The sequence below is a fragment of the Macaca fascicularis genome, chromosome 10, assembly GCF_037993035.2.
Source record: "Macaca fascicularis isolate 582-1 chromosome 10, T2T-MFA8v1.1".
Classification (NCBI taxonomy): Eukaryota; Metazoa; Chordata; class Mammalia; order Primates; family Cercopithecidae; genus Macaca; species Macaca fascicularis.
Genome location: NC_088384.1, coordinates 20,026,653 through 20,046,815, shown reverse-complemented (window position 1 = coordinate 20,046,815; position 20,163 = coordinate 20,026,653). Strand labels below are relative to the sequence as shown.

Here is a 20,163-nt window from a genome sequence, read left to right as displayed (position 1 = left end):
CTTCATACATATTTCCTAAACTCCAGAGCTACTGTGCTTTTGGTGGTCTAATTAGGTTTTACAGGAAAGTTGTCAACATTTTAGGCAATCCATAGTCCAGAATCAGAGGTTGACAGATTTTACATTAGATACCAGGTTCTTACTGCCCTCTCTCCTAGAATGAAACTAATAAGCCCATGGGGTGCCTTTAACTCACAGGAAGTAACTGTACCCCGATTTACCTGCCTTAAAACAAAGTTTTAAAAACTCGACGTTCTTCCTTTTGTTTCAGGATAGCACTGCTGTGCAAGTGTATCAAATTGTGGCTACAGTATACTCAGAAGAGGCGGTACAAGCAGGTATGGAGTACTTTTTAGCAGATTGCTCTCCTGCCTTACATTCTTGGACCCATTTGCTTTGGAAAGATTCTTGGAAAAGACCTATGCCAAGAGGTCTTGTCGTTCTTCTTTGGAAGACAGGGTGTTGAAAAAGCTCAAAGACATTTCTTCCAGTTTCCACCTCTGATATCAGAAAGTCTTCATAACTCCCATTTCTTATCTGCTATGAAAATGTAAGTTCTCTCTGAAAGTACTGAGCTCTTATCAGCCATTCACACCTTTACTCAAATTCATTTAGCCTCTGAGTTAGCCAGCCCATCACCCAGTGGGACCTGCAAGAGATACACGGAGAGGTGCAGAGCGTAAGTGCTGCATCCCAGTACTAAACAGTGTGAGACATATGTCCCCCGGAGGTGGAGGATGTGAGGTCAGGACCACAAATAAGTAAAGGCAGATTGAGAAAGATAGATTCATTCAATTTAAGAAACACTTACTGAGCAACTGTTGTGCCTCAGACACTGCACTAAGCACTGAGGATACAACCGTGATATAAAGTCAACAAAATTCCTGCTCTCCCAGGGCTCATACTTTAGCACCAGGGTGACAAATAAGTGTGACCTTACAAGCCCATTCTGCCAATTGGGAGTACCTTCTGGAATGTTGAACTGAGAAGGATTTCAAGGCCATGTTGACACTCACTGGGAAAGGGTTCAGTTGATGGTGTCTGCCAATGTGAGAAGTGCCCCCTTTTTGGTCATCTCTGGAGTGTAACAGAGGAAGACACAAACCAAACTCCTCCCTGTTATTTTCTTTTTTTTTTTTTTTTTTTTTTTGAGACGGAGTCTCGCTCTGTCACCCAGGCTGGAGTGCAGTGGCCGGATCTCAGCTCACCGCAAGCTCCGCCTCCCGGGTTCACGCCATTCTCCTGCCTCAGCCTCCCGAGTAGCTGGGACTACAGGCGCCCGCCACCTCGCCCGGCTAAGTTTTTTGTATTTTTAGTAGAGACGGGGTTTCACCGTGTTAGCCAGGATGGTCTCGATCTCCTGACCTCGTGATCCGCCCGTCTCGGCCTCCCAAAGTGCTGGGATTACAGGCTTGAGCCACCGCGCCCGGCCATCTCCCTGTTATTTTCATGCTGCCCACCCTACCCATACCTCCATCTTCTGCTGGAGTCTAAGAGGTGAATCTTTAAATTCACCTGTTAGCTAGTTCCCTATAGTTTGGGGATAGAATCCAAATTTTTAGCAAGGCCTACAAGCTCCTTTGGGAGCCGGTCCCTGTCTGTTTCTCTCCCCTTTCCTGTTACCACTCTGTTCCTTCACAACTGCACTCTGACCAGTTAAACTGCCAGTGGTTCCCTAAAGGCCCTCTGTGCTCTCCTGCTTATCTCTCCTGCTTCTCTTGGTACCTCCAGTTCTCAATTTCACACTCCTTTCCAGCTCAGATGTCACCTCCTCGAGGCCCCAGGCCAGTCCACCTCCACCCCTACCCCTGAGGCATGGCTTTATCAGAATATTCATCTTGTGGTTGTTCACTGGCTTCTCTTTCCTCACAGGCAGTGAAGTCCTTTAGAGTACAGCCTGTCCCTTTTTCCTCCTTAGCCCGACACCGTGCTTGGCATGGGGTATGTGCTAATATTTGGATGAATGAATGCACAGACCAACAAATGAACCGCCGTTGATTTCTTCAGAGCTTTTTTCCAAGGATGGTATCAATTGGTAGAGCTTGGATGCTATAGGGCATGGCCTCTTTTTGCGTCACTCTTGCCTTCCACACTTAGGAAATGCTAGAGTCACTGCATTCTTTGACATGCCTTTGGATTATGTTACTGGCTTTGAAAAGTTCAAGTAATGCAAGTTCACCAGAATGTAGGAAAGCCTTTCAGAAAAAGACTGAGTGTCAGAGTTGAAAGGTTGTATTTATTCAAGGTGGAAAGCTGAGGGTCTCTTTTATTTCCTTCCTGGAAAACGAGCACTCCCCTTGACACAGGGGCCCAACACTGGCAGCCAGTCTGGGGTCAGCATTTTCATCTCTCACACTGATCTAGCATGGCCTGCTTTTAAAGGTGTAGCAGGTCTGAAAAATAGGAAGAGCACTGCTTCGTCATTCCTAAACCTTCAGCTGACAATTTGAATATCACCTCTCGGTATAGGTATCCCAGGAGCACGTCAGTTCTTTCTATTCTTAGACAAGATAAAAATATTATTTTTTGTGGGTTTCTTCCTTTTTAAAAAGTGACATAGAGTCAGCCCTCTGTATCTGTGGGTTCCACATCCATGGATTCAACCAACCATGGAAAAAAATATTCAGAGAAAAAAAGAATGGTTGTGTCTGTACTCAACATATACAGACCTTTTTTTCTTGTCAGTAGTCCCTAAACAATATATAAACAATAGAGTATAACAACTGTTTACATAGCATTTACATCGTGTTAGGTATTATGAGTAATCGAGATATATACAGGAGGATCGCCTAGGTTATATGCAGATGCCACATCAATTTGTTGTTGTTGTTGTTGTTAGTTTTTTGTTTTGTTTTGTTTTTGAGACAGGTCTCACTTTGTCACCCAGGCTGGAGTACAGTGGCATGATCTTGGCTCACTGCAGCTTCACTCTCCCCAGGTTCAAGCGATTCTCCTGCCTCAGCCTCCCAAGTAGCTGGGACTACAGGTGCAAGCCACTATGCCCAGCTAATTTTTTAATTTTTTTGTAGAGGTGTGGTGTCGCCATGTTACCCAGGCTGGTCTCAAACTCCTGAGCTCTGCCTGCCTCGGTCTCCCAAAGTGCTGGGAGTACAGACGTGAGCCACTGCACCTGGTCTGCTCTACCATTTTATGTAAGAGACTTGAGTATCCATGGATTTTGGTATCTGAGAGGGACCCTGGAACCAGTCCCCCACGAATACCAAAGGATGGTGCTCTGCAGAATGGCGAATTGTTTGCTAACTGTTGAAGCTGGGTGATAGGGGCATAGGTATTCATTATACTGTCGGCTTCTACTTTTGCTTACATTTGAAAATGCCCATTAAAAAAAAAAAAGAAAAGAAAAGCAATGTGTAGGTATTATAGAAAATTTAGGAAGTATAAAAAGACATAAAGAAGAAAAAATGAAACCATTCATGACATTTAATGGGTAAACCTGGTATTCCTCTGTGGGGGTAGGAGTGTATGTACCCATCTATTCACATACATATACATATGCATACTGATCCAGTTATCTATTGCTGTGTAAAAAATCACCCCAAATTCAGTGGTATAAGACAACAACCATTCTATTATGCTTTATGGATTCTCAAAGATTGAGACAGAACACTATGGGAATGGTTGGTTTCTGCTCCAAAATCAGCCTCAGCTGAAAAGATTCTAACAGCAAGGGGTTAGAATCATCTAGAAGTTTCTTCACACGTCTCTAGATCCTGGACTAGAATGACTCAAAGACTGGGCTCAATTGGGAATGTTAGCCAAAGAACCTGTATATGACCTCTTTGTGAGGCTTGGGCTTCCTTGCAGCATGGCGGCCTTGGGGTAGTCAGCCATCAGGGCTTCAAAATGAGTGTTCCAGGAACAAGTCAGAAGCTCTGTGGCTCTTTATATAGCCTCAGAACTCACATACTGTCACTTTTACCATGCCCTATTGGTCAGAGCAGTCACTATCCCAGCCAGATGCAAGGGGAGGGAACAGAGATCAATTCTCAGTGAAGGAAGATCAGAGAATTTGCAGCCATGTTTTTAAAACCTCTACACATGTTGGCCGGGTACGGTGGCTCACACCTGTAATCCCAGCACTTTGGGAGGCCAAGGCAGGCGGATCGTGAGGTCAAGATATCAGGACCATCCTGGCCAACATGTTGAAACCCCGTCTCTACTAAAAAGTACAAAAAATAGCTGGGTGTGGTGGCACGTGCCTTGTAGTCCCAGGTACTTGGGAGGCTGAGGCAGGAGAATCACTTGAACCCGGGAGGCAGAGGTTGCAGTGAGCTGAGATTGTGCCACTGCACTCCAGCCTGGCAACAGAGTGAGACTGTCTCAAAAAAAAAAAAACCTCTACACATGCATATATGCTTTTTCCCCCAAAGTTTTGGATCATGGAGGCATATACAGTATATTCTTACGTCCATTGTCTGTCTTACCTACTGATGTATCAGTAAAATAGTAGACTTTTATAATTACATAAATATGTATGACAAACACTATAAACAAAATGAAAAGATAAATATTATGGAGTGGGGAAATATTTAGATTTATAACACATGACAAAGGACTAATAAATTGTTTAGGTTTGAAAACCCCATACATATCAGTGAGTCGAATGCTAACAGACAGTGAAACAGGTAATGGGTATGAACACCTAAGTCATGGGGAAGAGAGAGAGAGAGAGAGTGTGTGTGTGTGTGTGTGTATGTATTTGTAAAAATGCTTAACCAATGTTTAAGTGAAAATTTTTTCACCTCTTTCATTTTTCTTCTAGCATATTGGCAAAGATAATAATTTTCATCTTTTTCTCATTTTTATTATATAGGAAGCAGTCCTCCCACAAGAGTGTGACCCTGAAAGGTCATACTTAAAAAAAAAAAAAAAAAAGTTAAGTGCAGTGGTCATTCTTTGTTTTGCTTCAGCGGCTACAGGCCAGAGCGGATGGTCATTTCCAGCAGAGAGCCCTGCCTGCTGCCTTCCACACATGGAAGAGACTCTGGCGATGGCGCCAGCAGGACAATGTCCTCAATGCAAGAGCAACACGTTTCCACAGGTACAGTGCTCAGCTCCTGTCTGCACTGGGGCAGGTGTCTCAAATCTAACTCTGCCAATCACGCAGCCCATTTGCTGTGCTTTTCGGCTTCCCGGACCACCCCAGGCCCGAGTACTTCCTGGATTTTCAATAATGTGGGCTCATTGATTTCATCTAGCAGGAAAAGACAAGACAGTATTTCCCCTGGGAAATCTTTTGTCCATCTTTATTGCAAGGGCTTTCAAAACAGCCTGTTTCATCATAAGCCACTGAGAGCTCCATTAAAGCAGCCCATTAGCTTTCTGGATCAGAGCATGGTAGGACCTTGCATCACCTTGGCAGACATTCTTGAGTGTCATTTCCCCGAAACACTTCATTCCTGTTCTGCTAGACCTGGCTTTTTGAAGTCTTGAAATTATAGTCATCAACAAAACTACAAAGGTTGGGCCGGGCGCGTTGGCTCACGCCAGTAATCCCAGCACTTCAGAAGGCCAGGGCAGGCCAGTCACAAGGTCAGGAGTTCAAGACCAGCCTGGCCAACATGGTGAAACCCCATCTGTACTAAAGATAGAAAAATTAGCCCGGAGTGGTGGCATATGCCTGTAATCTCAGCTACTTAGGATCCTGGCTGAGGCAGGAGAATTGCTTGAACCCGGGAGGCAGAGGTTGCAGTGAGTCGAGATTGCGCCATTGCACTCTAGCCCAGGTAACAGGGCAAGAAAACGTCTCAAAAAAAAAAAAAAATTAGAAAGCTCAAGGAGCAGAGCTACATCCTTTTAGTTCCCACAAGGGGCAAACTTGCCCACAGCAGGTTCTTAGTATGTGGTGGGACATAATGAAGAAATTATTATTTATTTATTAGTTTATTTTTGAGATGGAGTCTCGTCCTTTCACCCAGGCTGGTGTGCAATGGCATGATCTCAACTCACGGCAAATTTCACATCCTGGGTTCAACCAATTCTCCTGCCTCAGCCTCCCAAGTAGCTGTGATTACAGGTGTGTGCCACCATGCCCAGCTAATTTTTTGTATCTTTAGTAGAAACGGGGTTTCACCATGTTGGCCAGGCTGGTCTCGAACTCCTGACCTTGTGATCCGCCCACCTTGGCCTCCCAAAGTGCTGGGATTACTGGCATGAGCCACCACGTCCGGTCTGTAATGAAGAAATTATTACTAACTGTATGTCTGCCACTGTGTTGGGCATTGTGTGATGGAAGACAGAAAACAAATACATAAACTCATTCTGCCCATGGCATCATTATCTTCATTAATAATTTCCTTTTCACAGCCATCCTGAGAGACCATGTTCAAAATGATAAGTGGTAGCACAGCTAGTAAGTGGCGCAGCCAGGGTTTAAATTCAAATCTCCAGTTCCAAAGTCCAGGTGCTTTCTTCTTGATCAAGAGGAAGAGCTTTTTGATGACTTTGTAGGAGGGTGAAATTTTTGTGAGGAGGTAAGATTGACATACAAGAAACAACTGGGAACCAGTTCAAGAGAATAGATGCATGCGTCCCCAGTCATGTCAGCCACAAGTTCCTCCAGCGCTCAGAGCTAGTGCCGAGGGAGGCTGAGCATGGCAGTGTCTGGGAGAGGCTTCCTGTGAGTGAGAGGGTGAGGATGGTGGCTGGAGTGGGCAAGATGGGGAGGCCCAGACTGAAGGGATTGGGCTGACCCTACAGATAGCTATCCAACAGATATTTGAGCAGGTGCATGGAACTAGTAAAGTGACAGTTTTGGAAATTACCTTAAGTTCAGTGTACTTTATCTTAGGACAGAGGGGTGAGATGGAGGGGCATGCATTGGGAGACGTTGCAGTCATCTTAAATCTGGAGAATTTCAGGCCAGGTGCGGTGGCTTATGCCTGTAATCGCAGCGCTTTGGGAGGCCGAGGTGGGTGGATCATTGGAGGTCAGGAGTTTCAGACCAGCCTGGCCAACATGGTGAAACCCTGTCTCTACTAAAAATATAAAAATTAGCAGGGCGTGGTGGCGCATGCTTGTAATCCCAGCTACTCTGGAGGCTGAGGCTCGAGAATTGCTTTGACCCAGGAGGCAGAGGTTACAGTGAGTTGAGATGGCACCACTGCACTCCAGCCTTGGATGACAGAATGAGACTTCATCTCGAAATAAATAAATAAATAAATGTGTCTGTCTGTCTGTCTGTCTGTCTGTCTGTCTGTCTCTATCCATCTGGAGGGTTTTGAATGCTAGTTTGAGATTAGCCAAAACTCTGGGTTCCTTAGCATGAAGTCCAGGGAGATGGTTTTAGGTGGTGGCCACGGGGAATAGAGGCTGATGAAAGGCAACTCTTGTCTCTTCCAGCTTCTGCAGACAGAGCAACTTTGCCTTTACCTAGGTCCTATATTGTGGGCTGGTATAAGATTCCTTCAAAAAATGGCTTCAGGCTGGACGTGGTGGCTCACACCTGTAATCCCAGTAGTTTGGGAAGCTGAGGCAGGCAAATCACCTGAGGTCAGAAGTTCGAGACCAGTCTGACCAACATGGCAAAACCCCATCTCTACTAAAAATACAAAAATTGGCCAGACTTGGTGGCACACATCCCAGCTACTCGGGAGGCTGAGGCAGGAGACTCGCTTGAACCTAGGAGATGGAGGTTGCAGTGAACCAAGATCGCACCACGGCACTCCAGCCTGGGCAACAGAGCAAGATTCCATCTCAAAAAAAAAAAAATGGCTTCAGTACTTAAAACACACACACACAGTACCCCTTTGTTTTTTTACTAACAAGTAGCCATGCTTGGTTCTCTTCTTTTTTTGTATTTTGTATGCTGTGAGAACCAAAAATTAAAAGTACCTTCAAAATAGCCAAGAGGAGCTTTTAAGGGATGTTTGCTAGGGAGCAGTTTTGGGTGGTTTTAGAGCTATCACTCTGGAGAAAAAGGGCGGAGGGTGACGTGGAGACAGGGTATAGCCAGGAGGCTTGCAGAATGGGGTAGGCCGGATCTGGATTTTTACCTGTTTTGGCTTGGTTGGACCTTTTTACGAAACTTGGTTTTTCAGATTCCTGTTTTCCTTGTTCATGAGCAGAGTGACTGAGAGTCGGGCTTAGAAGCTGGGCAAGCCTGAGTTCCGACCTGTGCTCTGTTACTTGCCAGCTCTGTGACCCTGGACAAGCCAGTCTGTCTCTGAGCTTCAGTGTCCTCGAATGTAACATTGAGATGATGTGGCCATAGTCTCTATCTCATATGGTTGTCATGAAAATGAAATGGGATAATACACGTAAAATACAAGCCAAGGGCCTGGCACAAAAATATGAACTATCCCCCTGGCCCCTGGAGTTGGTTTAATTTGTGACACTCATGGTAAGTACGTGTTCAGAGGATTGGTTTGGAGTTTAGCAAATTAAAGTTCCAAATAAATATGTATCTTTGATATTCTTAGGGTATTTTTTAATGTTTTCGGAACATAGGCAGATTTTATGATGGAATCTCATGACTTATGGCTAAAAATAATTTTTATTTATAAAATTTATATGTAAATTTAAAAACTATATATTTTAAAGCTATATAAAACTTATAATCCTCCAGTGAAAGATACTGAGAATGAGACAAAACTGGTTTGTCTTTTATTTTGAGATAAAATGTATATACAGTGAAAAGCACAGATTTTAAATAAAATTTGATGAGTTTTCATAATTTTTTTATTTTTTTATTTTTAGTTTCTCACTCTGTCGCCCAGGCTGGAGTGCAGTGGTGCGTAATCCTCCTGCCTCAGCCTCCCAAAATCCTGGGAATATAGGCGTGAGCTATCATGCCTGGCCCATTGATGTATTTTTTTTTTTTTTTTTTTTGAGGCAGAGTCTCGCTCTGTCACCCAGGCTGGAGTACAGCGGTGTGATCTCGGCTCACTGCAAGCTCCACCTTCTGGGTTCACGCCATTCTCCAGCCTCAGCCTCCCGAGTAGCTGGGACTATAGGCGCCCACCACCACGCCTGGGCTAATTTTTTGTATTTTTTTTTTTTAGTAGAGACGGAGTTTCACCGTGTTAGCCAGGATGGTCTCAATCTCCTGACCTCGTGATCCGCCCGCCTTGGCCTCCGAAAGAGATGGGATTACAGGCATGAGCCACCATGCCTGGCCGAGTTTCCATAATTTATACACCTATATAATCAATACTCCAGTCAAGATATAGAACATTTGTGTTACCCCAGAAAGTTCTTTCACATCCCTCCAGTCAGTCTCTACCCTGCATAGGTAACCAGTGTTCTGATTTCAGTCATCATCTGTTGGTTTTGCATGTTTTTTTCTGTTTTGTTTTGTTTTGTTTTCAGATGGAGTATCGTTCTTGTTGCCCAGGCTGGAGTGCAATGGCGCGATCTCAGCTCGCTGCAACCTCTGCCTCCCAGGTTCAAGCGGTTCTTGTGCCCCAGCCTCTTGAGTAGCTGGGACTACAGGCGCCCGCCACCACGCCTGGCTAATTTTTAGTAGAGACGGGGTTTCACCATGTTGGCCAGGCTAGTGTTGAACTCCTGACCTCAGGTAATCCACCCTCTTTGGCCTCCCAGGGTGCTGGGATTACAGACATGAGCCACCATGCCCGGCTAATTTTTTGTATTTTTAGTAGACGCAGGGTTTCACCGTATTAGCCAGGATGGTCTCAGCCTTTCAAAGTGCTGGGATTACAGAAGTGAGCCACCACCCCCAACCAGTGGCACTTTTTGTCATATATTTTATGTCTAATGATTGATTGTAGAGACGAGGTCTCACTATGTTGCCCAGGCTGGTTTTGAACTCCTGAGTTCAAGCAGTCCTCCTGCCTCAGCCTCCTGAAGTGTTAGGATTACAGGCATGAGCCACCATGCACACAGCCTACAATGTTACTATTTTTGCTTTAAATAATCAGTAGTCTTTTTATAAATCGAGAAGGAAAAAATGCAGCCTTTTACATTTACCCACATATTTTCCCTTTCCAGTGTTCCTTGTGTCTTCCTGTACATTTGAATGTTCATCTGTATCATTTCCCTTCAGCCTAAAGATGATCTTTTAGTGTTTTTATACTAAGGTCAACTGGGGTCGAACGATCTCAGCTTCTGTGTCTGGTCTCTCAAGTCTGGCTGGGCCAGAGCTCCATCCTACAACCCTGTCCAGCTTCTCCTGTCTCTGTTCTCCTCTTGGCCCTGCGCAGTCACTCTCTGCTAGGCCTCCAGGAGTCTGCGTGTGTGGCCCTCATCTGAGGACCTGGGACAACCTCAGTAGAATTTTGGGTACTTCCCTCTGTTCAGCTGTCTCCTTTCTAGTACCCTGCCCCCACATTCCAGCCCCTCTGGCAGTCATTAACTCCAGTCTTTGCCTCCTCAGCTCACTGAGGCTGAGGGAGGCTCTGCTTAGCCTCCCTTCCTCTCACTGTTTAGAAGGTGCCCCCAGGCAGAAAGTCTGGGTGGCCTCGGGGCTCACCTCGCCTGTGTCCTGTCTTTTCAGCATCAAAATCTACACTTACTGTCCAGCGCCTGAAGACAATTGCCACGTATGTTTTGCCTAGTTTTGTCATATATGGCCAGAGGGTAGGTCCAAGACCAGTGACTGTGTTCTGCCTGGAAGTGGAATCTTTGCTTTAAGTGATGTGTCTTGTGTGTTAAATATCAGGGGAGCGAGATCCCGCAGTGCTGAACACGGATCCGATGGCTCCACCAGCATGGCGCCCCTAGTGGCTGTTGATCAGTTGTCCCAGCACTGCTGTTGCAGGATTTGATGTTGTTAATGGTGATCTGGTAGGCCTAGGCAGAGATGACAAAACAGTGGTTCCCAAACCTTTCTTTTTTTTTTTTTTTTTTGAGACAGAGTCTCACTCTGTCGCCCAGGCTGGAGTGCAGTGGCCGGATCTTAGCTCACTGCAAGCTCCGCCTCCCAGGTTCACGCCATTCTCCTGCCTCAGCCTCCCGAGTAGCTGGGACTACAGGCGCCCGCCACCTCGCCTGGCTAGTTTTTTGTATATTTTAGTAGAGATGGGGTTTCACCGTGTTAGCCAGGATGGTCTCGATCTCCTGACCTCGTGATCCGCCCGTCTCGGCCTCCCAAAGTGCCGGGATTACAGGCTTGAGCTACCGCGCCTGGCTGTTCCCAAACATTTCTACTTTCCTAATTCACCTGGAACACTTATTTAAAATACAATTTCCTGGGATCCCCCTCAGACTTGCTCAGTCAGCCTTAGGGGTCTGCCCCTTGTTTTTCAACAGGTCCCCGAAGGATTGGCCAGTGTGCACTGGAAAGGGCTCCACGAACAATCCTTTATCAGTGTTGTTAAGTCAGTATAGAATTAATGAACACCTGGGTCTCAGGGTCGGACTCTTTTTCGTACGGGGTGAAGGCTTGGCTGATACCAGAAATAACTTGGAAAATGTTGGCCTTTTTAAAAGTTTGCGGTTTTTTGGCTATCTGCTTTCCTTCCCTTTCTCTTTGTGTTGCTTTCTCCCTCATCTAAGCTTATTCACCTCTCTTCTTTTTTTCAGAGACAGGGTCTCACTCTGTTGCCCAGGCTGGAGTGGAGTGGCATGATCATAGTTCACCACAGCCTCAAACTCTTGGGCTCAGGCGATCCTCCCACCTCAGCCTCCCAGGTAGTTGGGACTACAGGCACACACTATCACACCCAGCAATTTTTAAATTTTTTTGTAGAGATGGAGTCTTGCTATGTTGCCCAGGCTGGTCTTGGCCTCCAGCAATCCTCCTGCCTTGGCCTCCCAAAGTATTAGGATTACAGACATGGGCCACTGTGCCCAGCCACTTAACTCACCTCTTATACCATAGCATGGTATAAAAGGAAAAATCCAATTATTTGGAACTTCTAGTTCTGTTTGGGTTAATTTTTGGTTTTGTTAAGTGCTTTACATTCTTCCTTGTTTTTTAGGGAGACATTAGAGAAGCAAGTATTTTCTATCTGGAGGCAGAAGACGTTTCAGCATCAAGAAAACCGCCTGGCAGAGAGAATGGTAAGTGGTTGCCCCTGAGGAGATGTGTGGATGGGCAGGATCTGATTCAAGCCATTGCACTCATGGCCTCCCCTCCTCAGGAAGTTGCTCGGACCTCACTGGAGGGCTCCTGCCTGTGACTCTTGAGGCAGGGCAGGCTCTGGGGCATCTGTCCTTTCTCAGTGGAGCCTACAGACAGCTTCTGGGCTGTACCACATTCTGACGCCCATTCCTTTTGCCTTAGTCATTATTTGTGGCCTGTAAATTCTTTCCTGGCTTCTGTGCCTCTCTCCTACTTATTCTGTTCTCTCCTTTCTGTCCTGCCTCAGGCCATCCTCCACTCAGAGCGACAGCTTCTGCATAGGTCTTGGTTCACATGGCACCAGCAGGCAGCAGCACGTCACCAGGAGCAGGAGTGGCAAACAGTGGCCTGTGCTCACCACCGCCATGGGCGGCTCAAGAAAGCTTTCTGCCTCTGGAGGGAAAGTGCCCAAGGGCTCCGAGCAGAGTGAGTGGCCAGTTCTGCCTTAAAAGCCTTTCTGTCCCAGGCCAGCTTTGATTGTACTAGCAGCACCAGCAGCTCCAAGTGCCTGTCTGGAGGATTGCTTTACCCCAGACTCTGGTTGTAAGTTCTGGAAGTTCAACCTAAAAGAGTCTAACTAAAACTAGTTAGACTAGTTAAACTAAAACTAGGTTGGCCGGGCACAGTGGCTCACGCCTGTAATCCCAGCACTTCAGGAGGCTGAGGTGGGCAGATCACCAGAGGTCAGGAGTTCAAGACCCGCCTGACCAACATGGAAAAACCCTGTCTCTACTAAAAATACAAAATTAGCCAGGCGTGGTGCTCCATGCCTGTAGTCCCAGCTACTCGGGAAGCTGAGGTAGGAGAATCGCTTGAACCTGGGAGGTGGAGGTTATGATGAGCCAAGATCGCACCATTGTACTCTAGCCTGGGCAACAAGAGTGAAACTCCGTCTCAAAAAAAAAAAAAGGATTGTAACAGCAGGACCTTGGGGTACCTCATGGAACTCACAGCCTCAGGAATTTGGCTGGGCATAGAAGTTCTCAGTGGATTGGGGAGGTCCTGCTCATTGGCCACATCCTGCTTACACTTGGGGCCCATTCGAAGTGACCATAGCCAGGTTAGGAGGCCGAGGCAGGTGGATCACTTGAGCTAATGAGTTCAAGACCAGCCTGGCCAACATGGCAAAACCCCATCTCTACTAAAAATACAAAAATTAGCCAGGCGTGGTGGCACAAGCCTGGAATCCCAGTTACTCAGGAGAGTGAAGCATGAAAATTGCATGAACCCAGCAGACGAAGGTGGCAGTTAACCGAGATGGCACCGCTACACTCCAGCCTGGGCAACAGAGCGAGACTCTGCCTCAAACAAACAAAAGTGGCCATAGCAGGGAATACACTGATGGGCCCATGCTGTGACAGCTGACTGCTGCAGATAAGGGATAGGGACCAGCAGCTGTGGCCAGTGGGTGGGCTGTGGCAGTTTTTAACCACACCATGTAGTTAGAGAGAGGAGGGTAGGTAGCCCATGTGTCCGCTGCAGAGGCTGTCCTGCTTTGGGGCCTTTCAGTATCCACTGTGTGTTCTGAGGATCTCACTCCCTGTCAAACTCTGACCATGTTTAACCACTTTCTCGGTCGGGGGCTTCACACCTGCACATGTGAGCTTCAGTGGCACTTGAAGCCCTGGGAAGTAGGCCAACATGTGATCATAGGTGCTTTCTTCTGAGAGTGCAAGTTCTTTGGCAGCTCTTCAGAGAGGGTCTCTGCTCCCCCCAAAACTTAACCAGGTAGGGCCATGGACTGTGAGGGGGAGCCCGTAGAGGGTGCCCTTGCTGGGTGGGGGCTGCAGCACTGAGCTCTGCCATCTCCCCACAGGAGGACGGGCAGGGTGCGGGCAGCAGAATTCCACGTGGCCCAGCTCCTGCGCCGGGCCTGGAGCCAGTGGAGGGAGGTAAGGCTTTGTGGCGAGTGCCACCCGTGTATGACTTTTGGACAGGTGGGCTGTGTGTCAGCGGGACTCAGGCGACGTATGGACCACACCACCTGCCTCTGAGCCGAAGGAAGAGAGTAGGCAGCACATAAAGTGTTAACTCAGTTTTATGAGATGATTGGCTGAAAATTTTGTGTTCTTTCAGATACTAGGCTGTTCTTATTTGAACTTACTGCATCTAAAATGCCTGATCTAACCATTTACAGGAGTCCTAGTGAGTGTAAAAAACGTTTAAACTCACAATTGAGCATTTACTGCAAATCAAGCACTTGCCTCATCCAGTCATCACAGAACCCCTAGGAAGCGCATATTTATCGATGGGGCCAGAGAGGTGAAGTCATTTACACTCACACAGATGACGTATAAAATGGAGGCAAAGCAGGAAGCCACCCCCACCTCAGACCCCAGCCCACGGTGGCCACTGTCTCCTCTGTCTGCAGTGCCTGGCCGTGCGGGGGGCGGAGCGGCGGAAGCTGATGCGAGCAGATCGGCACCAGCAGCAGAGAGCGCGGCTCAGGGCGCTGCAGGCGTGGGTGGTAGGAGCTGCTGCTTCCCTCCTCATCTCCGTGCTCTGGGGCCCGGGGAGGTTTCTGGAGACTTTGTTTCCCTTCTTTGTTCTTCCTGTCCCTCCCAGAACAGAGTAATGTGACACACCTCAAACCAAGCAAGTGCCCCAGACAGCGGGCCTTAGGCCACAGGGTTCTTTGATTCTTGCTTGGCCAAGTGGAACCAGGTGCTGTCGGAGGGTACCAGCCTTGTAGTGAGAGCAGCTCCTGGCCCTGGAGGCCCATGGTTTGACTTAGCAGGTGAGGGCCTGTGAGACACTTTCTCCCTGTCGTCTGGGAGGGTCTGCTGGCCCTGGGACCAGGGGCTGTAGGCCTCTCCCTGCCGTTTTTGAGTGCTCTGGGCATGGCAGCCTTGTGGTAGATGCACCTCCGAGACCTGCCTAAACAGGGAGAAGTGTGGGCCCAAGGGCAGCCTCGGTCCTCCTTGTCCCCTACAGACTTACCAGGGCAGGGTACGGAGCATCCTCCAGGAGGTGGCAGCCAGGGAGAGCCAGCACAACAGGCAGCTGCTGCGGTGAGTCTCCCGGGCGCCTCCCAGGCTCTGACTGGGGAACGAGGAACGCACTCCAAACCCCAGCCTTTTAGGGAGTCCTGCCGAGGGCCAGGTGGGGGATGATCCCAGGTTCCTAGTAGCTAATACCATGGTCTTGGCTTTTCCACTTCACTCACGGGTTCGCCTTCATTTGTCTTAAGCCCCTGCTGTGTGCGGGGCGGGACCTTGGAAAGCACCTGTCACCTGCATGCCTTAAAGGCCACTTGTTTCCTCCCTACTTCACACTGCAAGATGCAGCTTTGCAAGGCACCTCGTCGTCTCTTCCACTCCAGAGGCTGCAGCGGCTCCCTTTCCTGTCAGTTTCCAGGCAGTGCCCTTCCAGCTTGCTCTGCAGGCCTGTCACTGACTCTCCAGAGTCACCTCTGGGCCCTGTCAGACCATCTGCACCACTCACCCCTGTGGAGGGCGCTTCTGCAGCTTCTACCGCTCTTTCTAAGCCAAACTCTAACCTCCCTCCTTCCCAGCAGTCCTCCCACATGCCCCTCTTTCATTTCCTGCCTTTGTATTTGTTCAGCACATGATATTCCTGGTGGCCTGTGGGCAGTGGGTCTCATGGACTTTCAACGCCTCCATCCTTAGCTGGGCACAGTGGCTCATGCCTGTAATCCCAGCACTTTAGGAGGCTGTTTGAGACCAGGAGTTGCAGACCAGCCTGGGCAACACAGCGAGACCTTGTCTCTACTGAATGTAAAAAGATTAGCTAGGCATGGTGATGTATGCCTGTGGTTCAGTGACTTGGGAGGCTTAGGTGGGAGGGTCACTTGAGCCCTGAAGGTCAAGGCCGCAGTGAGCCGTGATCATGCCACTGCACTCCAGTCTGGGCGATGGAGTGAGACCCTGCCTCTAAAAAGTAAATAAAATAAACGCCTCCATCCCTCATACGGGGTCCCATAGAGCGCCCATCCCGCTCTTGAGACAGGGCGGAATAAGCGAGAACTCCCTGAGCTAACTCAGCAGCAGGCTGCGGCACAGGCAGCCTTCCGGGTTCCGTCTCCCCACACTGCTCTCATCACAGTGTGAGTCACCTGTGTTGCCACTGTCTGGTTATGCCCTGTTATCCTCGTAGCACCTGGAGTTGGGTCTCCAGCAGTGCTGGGTCCCTCATGCATTCTTGGTGCCCAGTCCAGAGCAGCTGCTCAGTAGCCATTTGTTGGACATAGACGTGCACGTAAACATGGGTGTTGGTGAAACAGACATTCTCAGATGTAGAGTCCCTGACTCGGGAGTAGGGGAAGAAGTAGGAATGATTCACAGAAGCCTCCCTTCTCTCTCCATCCTGGTGTCATCTGCCCTCCCTGCACCCATGCACCTGCAGAGGGGCATTGCGTCGCTGGAAAGAGAACACCATGGCCCGAGTGGATGAAGCCAAAAAAACCTTTCAAGCAAGTGCTCATTACAGAAGGACCATATGTTCCAAGGTGAGGTATAAGGAGGCAAGCTGGTCACCCAGGAGAGTTGGGGACTGTGTTCTGGTGAGGGCGTGGGATGTAGGGGGTGGTGCCAGAGATTTGAACTGAATAAGGAACCTAGAAATGGGTAACTTTCCTCCAGCACACACACAAACACCCATGTGGGCACATGTTTAGTTTTTTACTGAATTACAAACTAATATGCATTAAAATAGAAACATAACACATCATAAGTGAACTAGTTCTTATCAGAACCAGTATTTTCTTTTCTTTCTTTTTTTTTTTTGAGACAGAGTCTCACTCTGTCACCCAGGCTAGAGTGCAGTGGTGTCATCTCAGCTCACTGCAACCTCCAATCCCTCAGGTTCAAGAGATTTCTCCTGCCTCAGCCTCCCGAGTAGCTGGGACTACAGGCGTGTGCCACCATGCCCGCCTAATTTTTGTGTTTTTAATAGAGGTGGGGTTTCACCATGTTGGCTAGGCTGGTCTTGAACTGCTGACCTCAGGTGATCCACCTGCCTCAGCCTCCCAAAGCGCTGGGATTACAGGCACTTTGAATCCAGGAGGTGCAGTGAGCCAAGATTGCACCACTGCACTCCAGCCTGGACAACAGAGCAAGATTGTCTCAAAAAAAAAAAAAGAAGAAGAAGAAGAAAAACTCCGGAGCTAGCCTGTGCCTCCCTTCCCCCGGAAGAGGATCACAGGAGTCTTTGCTTGGCTCCAGAGCTTGAAGAGGAGGCCTTTTTGGTGGGAATGGAGTTCATGACGCTTGCGGAGCAGGCACCAGGCATCCCCTGGGCAAGTGTTTTGTGATTGTGATTTTATAGGCATCACTCATACAGAAGAATGTATACAATGTATGTGTGTTCCATTTACTAAACAGTAATAGAGGCCGGGCGCCTGTAATTACACGCCTGTAATCCCAGCACTTGAGGAGACTGAGTCGAGTGGATCACTTGGGGTCAGGAGTTTGAGACCAACCTGGCCAACATGGAGAAACCCTGTCTCTACTAAAAATACAGAAATTAGCCGCGCGTGGTGGCACATGCCTGTAATCCCAGCTACTCGGAAGGCTGAGGCAAGGCTGAGGCAGGAGAATCGCTAGAACCTGGGAGGCGGAGGTTGCAGTGAACCAAGATCACGTCACTGCACTCCAGCCCAGGTGACAGAGCGAGACTATGTCTCAAAAAGAAATTATATAAATAAATAAAATAGAATGAAGACCCATGTATGTAATGACTTCACTACTTGATGGCAGGGTATGATATGAAAATCCTGGTAGAAGAGTCCCAGCAGCCGAGATGCTGGGCTTCCCGTGAGGGGCTGGGGCCCCGTCCTATTGCTCAGCGGTCTGTGTGCATGGCAGTTACTTCCTGGAGCGTGTGTGAGAAGCAAATGGCAACAGCTTGGCCTTGCCTCTCCAGGAGCCACCATCACAGACCTGGGGTGGCCCCGGAAGCCAGGAGGCGTAGTGACTTGCTGTGCTCCTTGCCTGCCCATAGGTCCTGGTCCAGTGGCGGGAAGCTGTGTCAGTGCAGATATATTACCGACAGCAGGAGGACTCTGCCATCTGGGAGGCCCGGAAGGTGCTGGACAGGGGTAAGTGGGGCCCCCAGAAGCAAGTCGTGTTGAGGAATGTGACGACACCACTGTTGTGGAGGTCCCTGTGGCCCCCATAAGTCTGTCTCCTCCTCATACATGCCAGTTGCCAGTGGTTGCCATGACAAAGTACCACAGACTGGGAGTCTTCAAACAACACAAAATTACTCTCTCAGTTCTGGAGGCTGGCAGTTAGAGATCAAGGTGTGGCAGGGCCGTGCTCCTCCGCAGGCTCTAGTCCTTCCTTGCCTCTCCCAGCTTCTTTCTTGCTTGTCATGGCTCTCCTGGACGTGCAGACCCATTGCTCCAGTCTTTGCCCCATCTTGACATGCCTCTCCCTTCCTGTGTCTGGGTCCCTTAGAAGGACTCTGGTCATATCAGATGAAGGACCCAGCCTACTTGAGTGTGACGCCATCCTTGCCAATTACATCTGCAGCCAGCCTAGTGCCAGATAAAGTCACATTGTGAGGTTCCAGGAAGGGCATGAATACAGCAGGTGTGGAGTGGGTACTGTTCAGTCCAGTATATCTTAGAAATGTATTACCAACTGATTGCCAACCAGTTTATGTTAAAATGAAAGGCTGGCGCTTGAGATCTACAGAGAAATAAAAGAAGCTGGAATGGAGGAGTTTGGGGTGGTTGGGGGGGTTGTTTTGACAGGAAGGTCCTTGCCGCTTGTCAGGTCAGCCTCCACTGTGTTAGCGTCCTGCTTCCTTGTGTAGCTGGGCCCTTGAATGTTTAGGGGCCAGAGACATTCTCATTCGATCTCAGGAAGTCCCACTGCCTGCTGTATATACATTTTTGGAAAGATTGCAGGGCACAGTGGTACACACCTGTAGTCCTAGCTACTCGGGAGCCTGAGGTGGGAGGATCACTTGAGCCCAGGAGCTGGAGGCTGCACTGAACTATGATCACACCACTGCACTCCAGCTTGGGTGACAGAATGAGACGCAGTCTCTCTCTTTTTTTGAGACAGTCTCACTCTGTCGCCCAAGCTGGAGTGCAGTGGCACGATCTTGGCTCACTGCAACCTCCACCTCTTGGGGTTCAAGCAATTCTCCTGCCTCAGCCTCCTGAGTAGCTGGGACTACAGGCGCGTGCCACCACACTGGGCTAATTTTTTGTATTCTTAGTAGAGACAGGGTTTCATCGTGTTAGCTGGGATGGTCTCGATCTCCTGACCTCGTGATCCATCCGTCTCAGACTCCCAAAGTGCTGGGATTACAGACATGAGCCACCATGCCTGGCCAAGACCCAGTCTCTTTTAAAAAATCTTTGGAAAGAGTCTAGAACAGGAGTCCATGCCCCCGCTTGCAAGTTGCACAGACACACGGCAGACCCGTGGGGAGCTGTCTCCTAACACAGCCAGCGGTCCCATAGCAGGAGAATCTGACACGCTGAAGGGGACAGCTCATTTTTAGAATAAATGAAAATACAAACAAAAGTGAAAACAATTAGAAATTGTTTAAATTGGCCCATAAAGAAATTGACCAAGTTGTTGAGTTGGTTTACAAGAGTTTGCTCCAGGACAAAACTGCACCAGCTTTGGTTTGGTTCTGACTGTAGCATGTGTTAATGAGCATGTTTCAACAAGTCCTAGCGACAAAATCCCGGGCTCAGCCATCCCACACGGCTGCATTACTGCACCACGAATGTGCTGCTGGGTCCTGGAACTCAGCTCAGAAACCAGCACCGTGTTTCTAGTTCACTAAGAAAGAAGCTGAGGGCTTAAGCCAGTCCTTGGGCTCTGGAGCTTCTGCGCCTGACCCTTTGGGCACCTGACCGTGCAGCTTCAAGCTCCAGAGGCTTCTGGCCAGTTTGGGTCGGCTGCCTTAAGGGTCAGGTGCCCACTCCTGGCCGTGGTGGGAAGTTACAGGCTACGGGTTTGAGTTTTGCCCGAAGCCGCTGCTCTCTGAAGGACTTTCCTTAGAAGGAGGCAGTGGCAGGTTTGGATTGCCACGTCCATTACAGATGGTGTGAGACATTTGGGAGACTGGGCAGCAAGAGAGTATACATGTAGTAGGTACACAGTAAACACCTGAGGAACAATTGCCTGGCT

General features: G+C 48.6%; 1 protein-coding gene across 25 annotated transcripts in view; it reads left to right on the top strand.

Moving 5' to 3' along the window:
- The window catches only part of SFI1 (SFI1 centrin binding protein), a 109,843-nt gene that overhangs the window by 81,302 nt on the left and 8,378 nt on the right, over positions 1-20,163 (top strand). For 21 of the 25 annotated variants that reach the window (XR_012418818.1, XR_012418817.1, XR_010578377.2 and 18 more), the window contains 9 exons: positions 272-338; positions 4,932-5,062; positions 11,904-11,985; positions 12,294-12,472; positions 13,863-13,938; positions 14,418-14,513; positions 14,981-15,057; positions 16,412-16,514; positions 18,008-18,104. Coding sequence is in view for 21 of the 25 variants with exons in the window: in XM_065522239.2 (XP_065378311.1) it covers positions 272-338; positions 4,932-5,062; positions 11,904-11,985; positions 12,294-12,472; positions 13,863-13,938; positions 14,418-14,513; positions 14,981-15,057; positions 16,412-16,514; positions 18,008-18,104 (908 nt within the window). In the remaining 4 variants the exon portion in view is untranslated. Of the gene's footprint in view, positions 1-271; positions 339-4,931; positions 5,063-9,023; positions 9,254-11,505; positions 11,614-11,903; positions 11,986-12,293; positions 12,473-13,862; positions 13,939-14,183; positions 14,328-14,417; positions 14,514-14,611; positions 14,772-14,980; positions 15,058-16,411; positions 16,515-18,007; positions 18,105-20,163 lie in introns of those variants that run through there. The other 4 variants (XM_074003932.1, XM_074003931.1, XM_074003933.1 and 1 more) reach the window with 4 other exon arrangements.